We start from the raw sequence: 17,500 nt of genomic DNA on the forward strand, positions 1-17,500 counted from the left end.
CCTGGTCACAACGTAAGACAGAGAAGCATAAAGTAAAGCCTGGTCACAACGTAATGCAGAGAAGCATAAAGTAAAGCCTTAACATATTTAATTGATGCAGGCCCGGTCCCGGTACGAGGAGGAGTGTATGAGTTTAATGATCTAATGACACATATTAACATATTTAATTGATGCAGGCCCGGTCCCGCTATGAGGAGTGCATCGGCTCCCAGCAGGAGTGGAGGCAGATCCACCATCTGTGTTACTGGGAGCTGATGTGGTGCCACTCCTACCAGCAGGACTGGAGGGAGGCCTACCGCTACGCTGACCTGCTGTGTAAGGAGAGCAGGTGGTCTAAGGTACACGCGCGCACACACACACACACAACACACCCAAGGTACACACACACACACACACACACACACACACACACACATACACACACACACACACACACACACACACTTCATAGTCTGGATTTTCGGTGGTGAGGTGACCACCGCTCCGGTGGTGAGCTGACCACCGCTCTGGTGGTGAGGTGACCACCGGAGCTGAAATAACGTTGAGCGGTGGTGAGTAAAAACAGAGAGAAGGGCTGGAGCGGTGGCGGTGGCTCAGTGACGTCATGTTGTAGTTCGGTGGTCACCTCAGTGACGTCATGTTGTAGTTCGGTGGTCACCTCAGTGACGTCATGTTGTAGTTCGGTGGTCACCTCAGTGACGTCATGTTGTAGTTCGGTGGTCACCTCAGTGACGTCATGTTGTAGTTCGGTGGTCACCTCACCACCGTAAATCCAGACTATGTATGAGCCTTTACTGTGGCCCTTTCTGAAACCAGTCCCTTGACTTGAAGTGCTCTCGGGAGGTTCCCTCGTCAGGAAGTGCCCCTCCAGCTGAATCAAGTTCCCTTGATTAGGGTGCTGGGTATAAAAAAACAGTTTGGAAATACACTCGCCCTCCTTGTGCAGAAACAGACACCATCCGTTGCCATGGTTACCATCATAAAATTGCGTTACCTGTTATTTTGTTTGTACAGTTATAGTGCATTGCATCGTGTATGTTTGTGTGACATGTGGATTTCATTAATATGGAAAAAGGAAATACAGCGTGACTGTCAAAAATGACATGTCGTATACATCCATGGTGTTTATAAATCATTGTTTGTGTGGTTTAATTTATAGTTTTTCACGGTGGATAAATAAAGAGCCCTTGTGAACATCAGTTGGAGCGTTGTCTATTCTGCATCAGATGAAGATTGTTTAGGAGGAGTTTATTTATCATTTATTTGTGGTGGTACTTCCATTTGTAGGTCTTGGTTTCCATGCGGACAGAGAGCAGGGCTGCACAAGGCAATGGAGTCTAGATCGGCACAGACTCGCTCTTGAGGGCTTTATAAGCCACTTCCACTCAAGGCTGCTTGGTTTCGGACGACACTTAATATGGCGCAGCCTCGCGTGAACGCGCATATCGAGGGCAAGTGTGTAGGGCGAGTGGTGAGGAGCTGGTTTCAGAAAGGGGGTGTGTCTCTGTCTGTGTCTCTGTTTGTCTGTCTCTGAGGCCTCTTTTAGACGGCGACCATCTCCATATAACACGTCAAAGTCCCGTTGCGTTCTCATTTTATTGGACCATTTACATGAGAACGCACACTTGAATGAACACGCTACAAAGTGCATGCATATACATGCCAGGTCGCTAGGTGGCGCGTGTCCTTGTGGGGTCCGTGTGACGCAGCGCTTATATAAACCATAGACATAAGTCACGCATGCGCAGAACTACTTCCGTTCTTCTTCTACACAGAAAGTAAACAAACGTAGCGTCCTCATCACACCTCCAGCAAACCGGACTATCCGACATGGTTGTTGTTGTTCGTTTCCCCTAGCAACTGACGCATGCCTATGACACCATGTAAAAACGTAGGACACGGGTGAGCCGACCAGAGCTGACGTAAGCCATGATGTCACAATTTTTGCGTATCCACCGTTTTGCCTGTTTATATGGAGACCATAGGAAACGGCGTTCTAAAAGATTTCCACTCTGGGAGGTGGTTTCACTTCGTTGCGTTTTCACCTCCTGTGAACACGGTTCTCGTCTAAATGACAGCAGCAAACGATACTTTATTTTGCCGTTTTTTATGAACACCATCCTCGTGTAAATAGCACCTGAGTCTCCCTGTCTGTGTGTCTAACCTGTCTCTCTCTCTCTCGCTCTGTGTGTGTGTGTGTGTGTGTGTGTGTGTGTGTGTGTGTGTGTGTGTGTGCCTGTGCCTGTGCCTGTGCCTGTGCCTGTGCCTGTGCCTGTGCCTGTGCGCGTGCGCGTGCGCGTGCGCGTGCATCTCCAGGCGATCTATGTGTACCAGAAGGCAGCGATCCTCAGCATGATGTCAGAAGAGGAAGTGACGGAAACAGGAGAGAACGTGGTGGAACTATTCAGGTAAAAACTGACCCTGGATCAGCTCAGGAACAACACTTCATTAAGTGGAACTATTACACTGACCCTGGATCAGCTCAGGAACAACACTTCATTAAGTGGAACTATTAAACTGACCCTGGATCAGCTCAGGAACAACACTTCATTAAGTGGAACTATTAAACTGACCCTGGATCAGCTCAGGAACAACACTTCATTAAGTGGAACTATTAAACTGACCCTAGATCAGCTCATTAACAACACTTCATTAAGTGGAACTATTATACTGACCCTGGATCAGCTCAGTAACAACACTTCATTAAGTGGAACTATTAAACCGACCCTGGATCAGAGTGTGACTCTGCGCGTGTGTGTGTGTGTGTGTTTGTGCGTGTCGGTGCGGGTGCGTGTGTGTGTGTGTGCGTGCGTGTTTGTGCGTGTCGGTGCGGGTGCGTGTGTGTGTGCGTGCAGGCAGGTAGAGGGGTTGAAACAGCGCTTGGCAGGGAAGTCGATCCCGACGGAGAAGTTCGCCATCAGGAAGGCCAGACGATACAACGCCGACAACCCCGTCAGACTGGTCCTCCCAGCACTGGTGAGATACTAGACGCACGCGTGAGGCCGTGCGTGCAGGCGTGTGGGCGTGCGTGCGGGCGTGCGTGCGTTTGTGCGTGCGGGCGTGTGGCCGTGCGTGCAGACATTAACATGGCAGGCCTGACCTCAAAATAAATAAATAAAATTTTCTAAATCTTACAGTTTTCTGAAATAAATATTTTCACGATTTTTCAAAAAATAGCAGACCTACAAGCTCGTAGCGCGCCACTCGGTGGCGCGCTATGAGCTTGTAGGTCTGCTATTTTTCAATAGCTAACTAAATTATAACATAATGTTTCAAACACCAAAAGGGGTTCCCGCCCCAAAATTGGGCTATAAGGACACAAATATTGACACGGTGCTGTACAGAATGCAATCAGCAAATCCCGGACAAATCACCCACCCACACACCCTTCAGGGGTACAAGTAACACATATTTCTCCTTTCTCTCTCTCTCTCTCTCTCTCTCTCTCTCTGTCTCTCTCTGTCTCTCTCTCTCTCTCTCTGTCTCTAGGAGATGATGTACGTGTGGAATGGTTTCTCCATCGTTGGGAAGAGATCAGATTCTACTGAAGCTCTGCTGGTGACGGTGGAGAGGGCAGAGGAAGTGCTGCGCAACGATACTAGTTAGTACTACTAATACTATACTACTAATACTATACTACTACTATATTAATACTATATACTACTACTATACTAATACACTGTGGAGAGGGCAGAGGAAGTGCTGCGCAACGATACTAGTTAGTACTACTAATACTATACTACTAATACTAGTACTAGTACTACTATATTAATACTATACTACTACTATACTTTTTATCCCACGATTTTGTAACCCATTTTTCACCCCTGTGTCAATCATCTAATGTGATCCTGGGCTCTACACACCCTCCGCCAACCTAGTCCCCATATATGGGGGAAAAGGGGAGACCAACCTAGTCCCCATATATGGGGGAAAAGGGGAGACCAACCTAGTCCCCATATATGGGGGACAAGGGGAGACCAACCTAGTCCCCATATATGGGGGACAAGGGGAGACCAACCTAGTCCCCATATATGGGGGACAAGGGGAGACCAACCTAGTCCCCATATATGGGGGACAAGGGGAGACCAACCTAGTCCCCATATATGGGGGACAAGGGGAGAGCAACGGACTTGAACTCATGCTTCCTTCATGTCTGAGTGTCCAAGTTGCTCCTTTACACCTGACAGGGGGGGAGTTTCCCTGGTTGGACGTAGCGCGTGGAAGGAACACGTTATTCCAACCAGTTCCTTTCCCCTCCATCAGGCGCCCCGGCTGGCCAGGGGGAGGCAGTACTACTACTATACTGATACACTGTGGAGAGTAGGGATGCACCGAAAGGGAAATTCTTGGCCGAAAACCGAATACCGAATAGCCGAATACATCTTTGTTGTGAAGCTACCTGATTATGGCAAAAGACATGATTATGGCAAAACTTAACTTAAATTATTAACACTTATGGGTCCATTAAAAAAACATCTAATTAATTGCAGGCTTTGTGATGAATTAATCTCAATTAATCACATTTTAATCGCACATCAATAGGCCTATTTGACCTGAGCAGTGAGCTTTTTTTTTCTACATAGAAAAAGCAAGCATAGGCAATAAAACAAGTAGTAATAATAATAATAATAGTGATAATAGTATTATTTATATAATGCTTCTCTGAGTACTTAAAGACACGTTTCAAGGAGAACATGAGAAAACAAATAAACTACTTTATTAGAGAAAAACTAAGACTATGGAATAAAATAAGTTAAAGTGGAATGAGATATTAGCAATATTCCAGAGGTGGGTTTGAATTAATGTGTGTCTCTCTCTGTCAGATCCCTCAGAGGTCCATGCAGACGACAGCTGTTTGGTGCAGATGTTGAAAGGTCTCTGTCTCAAACATCTGGGCCGACTGCTACAGGCCGAGCTGTGCTTCACACAAGTACTGTCCAGGTAGCGCACGCACACACACACGCACGCACACGCACGCACGCATGCACGCACGCGGACGCACACGCACACACACGTGCATGTGTCTTTATTTCTTTCTTTCTTTCAGTTCAAGGTTTTCAAAAGTTTCTGTTTTTGTATGAAAATAAGGGTTTAATTTGTTAAAATATAAGATTTAGTTCTTATCTCTCTTATCGCTATCTTATTGTGTGTGTGTGTGTGTGTGTGTGTGTCGTGCGTACGTGCGTGCGTGCATGTGTGTCGTGCGTGCGTGCGTGTGTGGCGTGCGTGCGTGTGTGTGTGTGCGTGTGTGCGTGTGTGTTTGTGTGTGTGTGTGTGTGTGTGTGTGCGTGCTGTGTGTGTGTGTGTGTGTGCGTGCGCGTCCTGCAGTGAACGTCGTATCCGGTTCGATCACTACCTGGTTCCGTTCACTCTGTACGAGTTGGGTCTGCTGTACAAACAGCAGGGAGACGTCACCAAGGCTGCGTCCTACATAGAGAACGCCAAGTAAGGACTCACCTCATTAACCCATTCTGACCTGAGATCAGATTCATACGAGGTTTCCACTGGACACACACTGGTCTGATTAACCCATTCTGACCTGAGATCAGATTCTAAAAAATGTCTTCTATGTCAGTCGCTCTTCGATTTTTCAAAAAAAATAGCAGATCTACAAGCTCGTAGCGCGCCACTCGGTGGCGCGCTACGAGCTTGTAGGTCTGCTATTTTTCAATAGCTAAATCATTTAAAGACACAATATTTTGGGGCGATCAAATCATTAGAAAGAAGAAAAACAAAACTAATAGTGTTGTCTCCTGACTTTATTTTCTTCTTTCTAATGATTTGATCGGCCCAAAATATTGTGTTTGTTGTCGATTTGTCACGATCCGAGTTGGCTTTGTCTGCGGCGTAACCGTCTTTAAATAAATACTTTCTGAAACGGCTATGGGAGAAAATGCATTGCTTTTCATTTCCTGGGCCACTCGCCGTTCTGAAAGGGGGAGGGACTGCGACGCTCTATTAGCAGGTGTATTAACAGATTAACACAATGAGTGCCACCTGGTGGACGAAAGTTGTGGAGCTCGGGTGCCATGTGATGACATTTCCACTGTGACGCACGTCCGGTTTAGGTCTCCATCTGTCTGTCTGTCGGTACTAGTCAAGTCAAGGCAGGTTTATTTTGCATCGTATTTAGAAGCGCTGGTCTCATTAAATAACAGGTTAAATCGTGTTTAAATGATGTCTTGTCTGTGGTTTTCTTTCAGGATGAACTACAAAGATTACTCCATGGAGTCCCGGCTCCACTTCAGGATCCACGCAGCGCTCAACAGCCTCAGAGGTTCCCCGGCCAGCACCCCATAACGTACCAAACCTAGCAGCACCCCATAATGTACCAAACCATGCACCCCATAACGTACCAAACCAGCACCCCATAACGTACCAACCCAGCACCCTATAACCTACCGGATACCAGTTCAAACCCCATAGCCTACAGATACCAGTTAACCTTTAACCCATTTAGGCCTGATCTCGAAATTAATAAAAAAATAGTTTTCTAAATCATGACCATTTTCTGAAAGATTTGAGGCACATTTTAACGATTTTTCAAAGCTACAATCTACAAGCTCATAGCGCGCCACCGAGTGACGCACTATGAGCTTGTAGATCTGCTATTTTTCAATAGCTAAATTATAACATAAAGTTTAAAACACCGAAAGAAGCAGACTTTTGTCCCCCATCGTCCACTGAGGTCAGGCGACCTCGCGATACCTCGACGTATCTGTAGAAACAACATCTCGTTCGTTTTCCGTCTCCTTTTGAATTATAGTGGACATGGTCCCGGGGGGTCGGTGTTTAAGGGTCCCGGGGTCGGTGTTTAAGGGTTATGGAAGTACTTTTTAATTCCAGGAAGTTATGACAATCAAGGAATGTGTGTTTAATGTAAATTTTTGCGATGACTATTTTGTATTTTTTATTTCGCTGACGTTATCTGGCTGTGCTGATGCAATGCGCGGCCCAGCCAACTGCTATACGTGAAAGTCTGTGAAAGAGCCCCAAATTAATGTTTGACCACGGACCCCCCCCCATCTGAATATACACAGACCCCCCCATCTGAATATACACGGACCCCCCATCTGAATATACACGGACCCCCCATCTGAATATACACAGACCCCCCATCTGAATATACACAGACCCCCCATCTGAATATACACGGACCCCCCATCTGAATATACACGGACCCCCCATCTGAATATACACAGACCCCCCATCTGAATATACACAGACCCCCCATCTGAATATACACAGACCCCCCATCTGAATATACACGGACCCCCCATCTGAATATACACAGACCCCCCATCTGAATATACACAGACCCCCCATCTGAATATATGTTGCTAAATAGCTGATCTGCGAGTGTGAAATATACTATGGGAAAATATAGACAGTTGGCTATGCCTTCCTTTCATAATGCACAAAAACATGCAAAGGCCTTCTCTCTGTCTCTCTCTCTCTCTGTCTCTCTCTGTCTCTCTCTCTCTCTCTCTCTCTCTCTCTCTCTCTCTCTCTTAACTTAATTCTACAAGCTTATACACATTAAGCAATATTGTCGTGCACAGTATTTTCATGCACATGCACAGACAAACACATTGAGCACAGGGCGAGTGCACTGTCCATCTGGTGCTCATTCCATCTATGGATGCTAACCGTTAGCCTGCTAGCATCTGCCCATCGGGTTAGCATGATCTATGGATGCTAACCGTTAGCCTGCTAGCATCTGCCCATCAGGTTAGCATGATCTATGGATGCTAACTGCTGGCATCTTCCCATCAGGTTAGCATGATCTATGGATGCTAACCGTTAGCCTGCTAGCATCTGCCCATCAGGTTAGCATGATCTATGGATGCTAACTGCTGGCATCTTCCCATCAGGTTAGCATGATCTATGGATGCTAACCGTTAGCCTGCTAGCATCTGCCCATCAGGTTAGCATGATCTATGGATGCTAACTGCTAGCATCGGCCCATCAGGTTAGCATGATCTATGGATGCTAACCGTTAGCCTGCTAGCATCTGCCCATCAGGTTAGCATGATCTATGGATGCTAACCGTTCCGTTAGCCTGCTAGCATCTGCCGTGTAACGGTTGTTAGAGGAGCATCTGTCTCGGTTCTTAATGAATGTATCAGTTTTACTGACGAGAAGACCAAATGATGTATGCGTGTGTTTCACTGTCTCTTACGGCCGGGCCGTATATGCGCAATCTGCCGCGCGCCACAGATCTGTTGTATAGCCGTGCAGGGGCATTTCGTATACGCGTACTTTGTGCGCGCAGTGGCGCTTACGTCAAACGCACACATGCCTCGGTGTAGCTTGGCCGTTATTGTCATTGGTTACATGCTGGCCTATGTTCGCAACCCCCCCCCCCCCCTCCCCCTCCCTTTCTTTTCTTCGTATCAACTAGTCAATTAGTACCAACAAGGTGGACTAGTGGATTTAGTTGAATAGTGGACTATAATCGCTTAAAGAGACACTTCACCCTTTTTGCAAAAACATATATGTTAATGACGTTTAGAAGCTTTAGAACACTTTCCTGTGGGTCTTTATGTGTGTAATATGTGGTTTTAGATATTTTAGATTGTAGCAGTGAGCCCGGTGTCTCTGATGTCATGGACACTGGGCTCACTTCCTTCCTGGACTACATGTTGTCTCAGTAAGACAGATCTCCCCCCTATCCACAAGGAGGAGCAGAGCACCAAATAATTATGGGAATTGTAGTCCAGGAAGGTAGTGAGCCCAGTGTCCATGACATCAGAGACACTGTGCTCACTGCTACAATCTAAAATATCTAAAACCACATTTTACACACATAAAGACCCCCAGGAAAGTGTTCTAAAGCTTCTAAACGTCATTAACATAATATATTTTTGCAAAAAGGGTGAAGTGTCCCTTTAAAGCCCTATAGGCTCCAGGCTGTGTCTAAGTGGATGTACTGTATTTATATTTACTGTATGTATATTATATGTCGCTATTATGTGCCTCTCTTCGGATCCGTCTGTGTTTTACAAAATGCATATTTTCTATTGGATGTTATTCTTTTTCTTTTCCATGTTGTCATCCTTTTCAACATGTTTATTCTCATATTATTTGTTTGAGGCCTTATTACATGCTTTACGGTAGGATATTTATGTGAGGCCTTATTACATGCTTTATGGTATAGGACATGTCACATGTCGCATGTTTAGTTATGTAAGAGATGTCTGCCCCATATATTACATGCTTTACGGTACGACATACATGTTAGTTATGTAAGAGATGTCTGCCCATTTATTACATGCTTTACGGTATAGGCAACGGTTGCCCCGATATTACATGCTTTATTATTTATCCAAATGGTTGGTTACCCAATATTGTATTATTTACGGTAACAGATGGCTGTATAGGAGGTTGTCATTCAAGTGTGCAATAACATGAAAATATAATAACTTTATTCATTCAGCCTCGTTGGTACGTGATTTTTTTGTGTGAGTGTGTGTGTTGTGTGGCGTGCGTGAAATATAGTGGCCCTCTGGAGTGAGTGTGGAACTATAGTGGCCCTCTGGAGTGAGTGTGGAACTATAGTGACCCTCTGGAGTGAGTGTGGAACTATAGTGGCCCTCTGGAGTGAGTGTGCCAATATATAGTGGCCCTCTGGAGTGAGTGTGGAACTATAGTGGCCCTCTAGATTGAGTGTGGAACTATAGTGGCCCTCTGGAGTGAGTGTGGAACTATAGTGGCCCTCTGGAGTGAGTGTGGAACTATAGTGGCCCTCTGGAGTGAGTGTGGAACTATAGTGGCCCTCTGGAGTGAGTGTGGAACTATAGTGGCCCTCTGGAGTGAGTGTGGAACTATAGTGGCCCTCTGGAGTGAGTGTGGAACTATAGTGGCTCTCTGGAGTGAGTGTGGAACTATATAGTGGCCCTCTGGAGTGAGTGTGGAACTATAGTGGCCCTCTGGAGTGAGTGTGGAACTATAGTGGCCCTCTGGAGTGAGTGTGGAACTATAGTGGCCCTCTGGAGTGAGTGTGGAACTATAGTGGCCCTCTGGAGTGAGTGTGGAACTATAGTGGCTCTCTGGAGTGAGTGTGGAACTATATAGTGGTCCTCTGGAGTGAGTGTGGAACTATAGTGGCCCTCTGGAGTGAGTGTGGAACTATAGTGGCCCTCTGGAGTGAGTGTGGAACTTAGACTGTAACAAATATGGACAAAGCGTTCCCCGGGTCTAACATGGACGTAAAATGAAGCCTGTAATTCCTTGCACTGTAAGTCGCCATATTTCTAGATCCGTTTGGGCCCAGCTGGCCATTGGCTGGCTCCGTTTTGGCCCAGCTGGCCATTGGCTGGCCCAGACATTGAGGCGGGACTTCCCCCCCTTACTCTTCATTTGTTTTTATTTTGACTGAACGGGGGGTGGCTCCCGTTCATAGACTGTAACGGTAGCCACGCCCCTCAGAACATACTCGACTTCCAAAAAGAATATTATGACATTAGAAATGAGACTTTAAACTATAGTGACTGGAAGCAGAAAGTATTCATGACCATGTTTATTAAGGTAATACAGTCTAGGTGAAGTTGGGCCCAAATACATGTACCTGAGTACCTCTATGGGGCTATGGGGTTTTTTTGGGTCCAATGACAGACAGCGCCACAACAGGCCATTATATGAACTTTCAGGAAGTCCCGATTTCCTTAGTGGCTTCACAAAATATCGGTCTGACTGCCCCCCCCTGGTGTGGAACTATATATTGACCCTCTCCCACCCCCGTTCTAGACATTTTTGTGTGTGTGTGTGTGTGTGTGTGTGTGTGTGTGTGTGTGTGTGTGTGATGTTGAGGTCAGCTGTCCAGTGAGTCACAGTAAATGTACAGATGGTTGCTGGAATTACGGTATGTTGAAACTCTGTTGAACATTAACGTGTGTGTGTGTGTGTGTGTGTGTGTGTGTGTGTGTGTGTGTGTGTGTGTGTGTGTGTGTCTGTGCGTGTGTGTGCGTGCGTGCAGGGGTGAGCGAGTGTGTGATGAAATCCTCTTACTGGAATATTTTGTTTGGCATCCTTCACACACACAAACACACACACACACACGCACACACACACACACCCTTACATGAAGGGATGGGGTGTGTGTGTGTGTGTGTGTGTGTGTGTGTGTGTCGGAGGAGAGAGTGTGTATCTGTTCTCAAACCCTGGGAGTTCCTTGAAGGGGTTCGAAATGGACCCTTAAAGGTCTGGTAACTCTGTTGAACACATGGAGCCAAATGGAGCCATAGGGGTCCCTTTTGGCACGTGCATGTGTGTGTGTGTGTGTGTGTGTGTGTGTGTGTGTGCATGTGCGTACGTACGTGCATTGATCAGATAAGCTATTGATCACTGACAGCATGCCAGTAAAGTCCAGAAGAGTCAGTCCAGTTGAAGACTGACGGAGAACAGTCCCTTTGAAGACAGACGGAGAACAAGACAGACAGACGACAGTCCCTTTGAAGACAGACAGAGGACAGTCCCTTTGAAGACAGACAGAGGACAGTCCCTTTGAAGACAGACAGAGAACAAGACAGACAGACGACAGTCCCTTTGAACACAGACAGAGGACAGTCCCTTTGAAGACAGACAGAGGACAGTCCCTTTGAAGACAGACAGAGGACAGTCCCTTTGAACACAGACAGAGGACAGTCCCTTTGAACACAGACAGAGGACGGTCCCTTTGAAGACAGACGGAGGACAGTCCCGTTGAAGACAGACGGAGGACAGTCCCTTTGAAGACAGAACAGAGGACAGTCCCTTTGAAGACAGAACAGAGGACAGTCCCTTTGAAGACAGAACAGAGGACAGTCCCTTTGAAGACAGACAGAGGACAGTCCCTTTGAACACAGACGGAGGACAGTCCCGTTGAAGACTTTCAGTCTACAGAGACCAGAGAAGATGAGAGCTGTGTGGACCTGCATCGTCCTTCTGTTCGCCTTCGTCTGCCACGCTGTCACGGTAAGCAAAATGTTTCGCTAGAAAATAATACCATACCGGTGTGTAATACCATATTATAGTATAGACCATTAATTTGTATACAAACATTGAGACTGGTCGCACGGTTGGACTGTGTCATGTAATCAATTCCCAACAGATCTCAAAAAGCTGCTGTTTTGGGGGGCGCTGGTTTCAATTCATTCAACTTGCTCTTGTGTGTTGGCTAGTAACCCTAGGAGACATTTATACTTCATTGTGTGTTGACTAGTGAGATGCACCCTAGGAGACATTTATACTTCATTGTGTGTTGACTAGTGAGATACACCCTAGGATACATTTATACTACATTGTGTGTTGACTAGTGAGATGCACCCTAGGGAGACATTTATACTTCATTGTGTGTTGGCTAGTGAGATGCACCCTAGGAGACATTTATACTTCATTGTGTGTTGACTTGAGGTGCACCCTAGGAGACATTTATACTTCATTGTGTGTTGACTAGTGAGATGCACCCTAGGAGACATTTATACTTCATTGTGTGTTGACTAGTGAGATGCACCCTAGGAGACATTTATACTTCATTGTGTGTTGGCTAGTGAGAAGCACCCTAGGAGACATTTATACTTCATTGTGTGTTGACTAGTGAGATGCACCCTAGGAGACATTTATACTTCATTGTGTGTTGGCTAGTGAGAAGCACCCTAGGAGACATTTATACTTCATTGTGTGTTGACTAGCTAGGAGACATTTATACTTCATTGTGTGTTGACTAGTGAGATGCACCCTAGGAGACATTTATACTTCATTGTGTGTTGGCTAGTGAGAAGCACCCTAGGAGACATTTATACTTCATTGTGTGTTGACTAGCTAGGAGACATTTATACTTCATTGTGTGTTGACTAGTGAGACGCACCCTAGGAGACATTTATACTTCATTGTGTGTTGACTAGTGAGATGCACCCTAGGAGACATTTATACTTCATTGTGTGTTGACTAGTGAGATGCACCCTAGGAGACATTTATACTTCATTGTGTGTTGACTAGTGAGATGCACCCTAGGAGACATTTATACTTCATTGTGTGTTGACTAGTGAGATGCACCCTAGGAGACATTTATACTAGTGAGATGCACCCTAGGAGACATTTATACTTCATTGTGTGTTGACTAGTGAGATGCACCCTAGGAGACATTTATACTTCATTGTGTGTTGACTAGTGAGATGCACCCTAGGGAGACATTTATACTTCATTGTGTGTTGACTAGTGAGATGCACCCTAGGGAGACATTTATACTTCATTGTGTGTTGACTAGTGAGATGCACCCTAGGAGACATTTATACTTCATTGTGTGTTGACTAGTGAGATGCACCCTAGGAGACATTTATACTGCATTGTGTGTTGACTAGTGAGGTGCACCCTAGGAGACATTTATACTTCATTGTGTGTTGGCTAGTGAGATGCACCCTAGGAGACATTTATACTTCATTGTGTGTTGGCTAGTGAGATGCACCCTAGGAGACATTTATACTTCATTGTGTGTTGACTTGAGGTGCACCCTAGGAGACATTTATACTTCATTGAGTGTTGGCTAGTGAGATGCACCCTAGGAGACATTTATACTTCATTGTGTGTTGACTAGTGAGGTGCACCCTAGGAGACATTTATACTTCATTGTGTGTTGACTAGTGAGATGCACCCTAGGAGACATTTATACTGCATTGTGTGTTGGCTAGTGAGATGCACCCTAGGAGACATTTATACTTCATTGTGTGTTGACTAGTGAGATGCACCCTAGGAGACATTTATACTTCATTGTGTGTTGACTAGTGAGATGCACCCTAGGAGACATTTATACTTCATTGTGTGTTGGCTAGTGAGATGCACCCTAGGAGACATTTATACTTCATTGTGTGTTGACTAGTGAGATGCACCCTAGGAGACATTTATACTTCATTGTGTGTTGGCTAGTGAGATGCACCCTAGGAGACATTTATACTTCATTGTGTGTTGACTAGTGAGATGCACCCTAGGAGACATTTATACTTCATTGTGTGTTGGCTAGTGAGATGCACCCTAGGAGACATTTATACTTCATTGTGTGTTGACTAGCTAGGAGACATTTATACTTCATTGTGTGTTGGCTAGTGAGATGCACCCTAGGAGGCATTTATACTTCATTGTGTGTTGGCTAGTGAGATGCACCCTAGGAGACATTTATACTTCATTGTGTGTTGACTAGTGAGATGCACCCTAGGAGACATTTATACTAGTGAGATGCACCCTAGGAGACATTTATACTTCATTGTGTGTTGTACTAGTGAGATGCACCCTAGGAGACATTTATACTGCATTGTGTGTTGACTAGTGAGATGCACCCTAGGAGACATTTATACTGCATTGTGTGTTGACTAGTGAGATGCACCCTAGGAGACATTTATACTTCATTGTGTGTTGGCTAGTGAGATGCACCCTAGGGAGACATTTATACTTCATTGTGTGTTGGCTACTATTCTACTGCCCAGTACAACCACAGTCTGATACTGTTGTACTGACCAGTACAACCACAGTCTAATACTGTTGTACTGACCAGTACAATCACAGTCTAATACTGTTGTACTGACCAGTACAACCACAGTCTGCATTTGGGACGCGTGGAGCGTTTTTAGTGAAGGTACAAGGTACCTTCAATGCGTTGGTTGATCTGATCGCGCGGGAGGGTTTGTAGGGTCCGAGCCATACCTTTGGTTGCTTTGAATGCCAGCATCAGAGTTTGACCCATCTTGACCCACTTCCACGGAAAACAACAACACAAACGTTTACCGCAACCGTTTGTTTCTGTGGAAGAAAAAATACAACATCTTCACTTTGCTAAAAGCTATAGACTCTATAGGCTCTGAATCTGAGTTCCATTTCCATCTGATCCCAATCCCTTCTAGACCTTTCTGTTCTACACTTTTATCCTCCAGGACAGTCCGGTGGAGGTGGAGATGGCTGGTGGACTGGAGGAGCTGACCACCACCCTTCCACCCATCAACCTGTCACCCAGCACCACCCTTCCACCCATCAACCTGTCACCCAGCACCACCCTTCCACCCATCAACCTGTCACCCAGCACCACCCTTCCACCCATCAACCTGTCACCCAGCACCACCCTTGCACCCTTCACCACCCTTCCACCCTTCACCACCCTTCCACCCATCACCACCCTTCTACCCATCACCCTTCCACCTACCAAGGTGGAAGATGAATATCTGGGCCCTGAGCAATGTCTGCAAAAGAAGTAGGTGTTCTCCTTAAAACCACAAGAGGTGGTCTAAGATGTTTTTCATGACGTCGGGTCCGTCCTAGCCTAGTCCCTATAGTGTTAAATCTCTGAAGTGAGAGTGTTAAATCTCTGCAGTGATAAAGTGTTAAATTGTTTTCTTTATCGTTTTTCCACCAACTCGAGTGAAATTTAGCACGAAACAAAAAAACGAAAACTAACTAATTCTGACTGGATTCAGAGACCATATTCACTGAGTTGAATCCTTGTTATCTGACAATCTGAACACTTTTAGTGCCGGAAGTGCATCAAAATAGGAGCTCTGGGGTGCCGGAGTTGTCTGATCGCTTTTACTCTGAAAGCCATGAACCGGAAACACTTTCCTAAAAAAGTTGACTTGACAAATTGACCTAAACATCCCGATCATTTTAATTTATACGATATATGATCCAAAAAGCGTTCATATTTTGCGGGAGAGAGACGGATGAGGAGCAGAAATGAAGCGCCAGCATATCGATCCATTCAACACCACGGAGAGCGCCCTGGATTAGGAGATACGAGTCATTCTTTCCGCCGCGCTAACATGGGAGTCAACGACAAGCTAATAATTGCACAGAGCGTTAGCATACGGCAAGAGAAAAGCGAAATGCCAACAAAAAAAAATAGGAAAAATTCTGAATATTCTTACCTCGCCCCGTATCTTTGAGGGTGCGCTAGGACGGCCACACACGTCCAAGGCACCTCTCGGTTCCAATCCTTATGACGGCCTGAGGCGTCCTATGTAAAAATGTGTTTTAATGGTCACATCATGTTGTTCCATAACCCACTCAAATTCTCTCTCTCTCTCTCTCTCCTCCCCCTCTCCCTCCTCCCCCTCCCCCTCTCCCTCTCTCTCTCTCTCTCTCTCTCTCTCCTCCCCCTCTCCCTCCTCCCCCTCTCCCTCTCTCTCTCTCTCTCTCTCTCTCCCTCTCTCTCTCCCTCCCCCCCTCTCTCTCTCTCCTCTCTCTCCCTCTCTCTCCAGGTACACTCGTATGTCGTGCGCCCATGTGTTCTGCCGCCCGTGGGAGCGCTGCATAGAGGACCAGTGTGTGTGTAAACTGCCCTACATGTGTCCGCGAAACAACGTGACCGCCGTGTGTGGCACGGACTCTAGGAACTACCTGTCTTACTGCCAGGTGAGCTCTCTAGGAACTACCTGTCTCACTGCCAGGTGAACTCTCTAGGAACTACCTGTCTTACTGCCAGGTGGGTTAATACCTGTCTCACTGCCAGGTGAGCTCTAGGAACTACCTGTCTTACTGCCAGGTGAGCTCTCTAGGAACTACCTGTCTCACTGCCAGGTGGGTTCATACCTGTCTCACTGCCAGCTGAGGTAATACCTGTGTTGTTTTCGTCGACTAAAACTAAGACGAAAAATGTTCGTCGACTACCTTTTTTCATTGGCAAAAACTAAATGGAAACTACTTACTTATGGTGGCTAAAACTAAAGGTCATTACACACATGGCGAATTAGCGACGCGATGCGAATAAGCGATCTGAAAATGCGAAATATTGCATGTTGCAGTTCGCCTGCGAATCTCTGCAAAATACGACACCAGAGCGAACAAATAAAGAGCGAAAACGGTCGCATTTTCGCACATTCGCCACTGATGTGGAAGCTTGCATGCCTGGACTTCAATTGTTTTTAATATATCCCGTCGCCAATTCGCCAGTGTGTAATGACCTTTAGACTGAACATATCGTCAATAAAAACTAGACTAAAATGTAAGGAAGGGACTAGTGGACGAGAGATCCAGTTGAAGTCATTTTACACTTGGTTGCATGCCGAAAATAGCAGATCTACAAGCTCGCATATGAGCTTGTATAGATCGGCTTTTTTCAGCAAGTGTAAAATCAGCCATTTCGACGGCATCAAGGCGGCCCGCCAAAATACATTTCAGTCGACTAAATCAACTGTAGATTTAGTCGACTATAATCTTATGATATTTAGTCGACTAAAACTAGACTAACACTATAAGATTCCAGGTGACTAAAATGTGACTTAAACTAAATTAAAACTATTGAAGAACTATTGACACTAATATTTGCTTCCTTTGTTTTTTTACAATTTCATAAAATATTTAAATCTTTGGGGGATATTTGTGAAAATAGCCGATCTACTTAAAGCTCACAACGCGGTGAATCGTGACATGTAACGAGCCTCTAGATTGCCTTTTTTATTTTTGTCCTATTTTTGAAATTGGGGAATTTATACAAAACAGCAGAAAGACAAAACTGTAGCAGGTTGAAAGTGTTTGAAGT

At 45.6% G+C, this 17,500-nt stretch overlaps 2 protein-coding genes across 6 annotated transcripts in view; both read left to right on the top strand.

The window, feature by feature from the left end:
• The window catches only part of ttc39b (tetratricopeptide repeat domain 39B), a 24,599-nt gene extending 15,157 nt beyond the window's left edge, over positions 1–9,442 (top strand). For 2 of the 5 annotated variants that reach the window (XM_080785263.1, XM_080785267.1), the window contains 8 exons: positions 177–338; positions 2,317–2,408; positions 2,856–2,976; positions 3,490–3,601; positions 4,827–4,944; positions 5,332–5,448; positions 6,207–6,984; positions 7,206–9,442. In XM_080785263.1, coding sequence (XP_080641389.1) covers positions 177–338; positions 2,317–2,408; positions 2,856–2,976; positions 3,490–3,601; positions 4,827–4,944; positions 5,332–5,448; positions 6,207–6,303 — 819 coding nt within the window. In that variant the 3' untranslated portion in view covers positions 6,304–6,984; positions 7,206–9,442. Of the gene's footprint in view, positions 1–176; positions 339–2,316; positions 2,409–2,855; positions 2,977–3,489; positions 3,602–4,826; positions 4,945–5,331; positions 5,449–6,206; positions 6,985–7,113; positions 7,134–7,205 lie in introns of those variants that run through there. The other 3 variants (XM_080785265.1, XM_080785264.1, XM_080785266.1) reach the window with 3 other exon arrangements.
• Positions 9,443–11,898: 2,456 nt separating this feature from the next.
• The window catches only part of cfi (complement factor I), a gene marked incomplete at both ends in the record, with an annotated part of 16,772 nt that continues 11,170 nt past the window's right edge, over positions 11,899–17,500 (top strand). Inside the window, 3 exons of the mRNA XM_080778864.1 lie at positions 11,899–11,958; positions 14,904–15,217; positions 16,221–16,374. Coding sequence (XP_080634990.1) covers positions 11,899–11,958; positions 14,904–15,217; positions 16,221–16,374 — 528 coding nt within the window. The remainder of the gene's footprint in view (positions 11,959–14,903; positions 15,218–16,220; positions 16,375–17,500) is intronic.

This window comes from Protomyctophum bolini (assembly GCF_963924005.1).
Source record: "Protomyctophum bolini genome assembly, chromosome: 2".
Taxonomy (NCBI): domain Eukaryota; kingdom Metazoa; phylum Chordata; class Actinopteri; order Myctophiformes; family Myctophidae; genus Protomyctophum; species Protomyctophum bolini.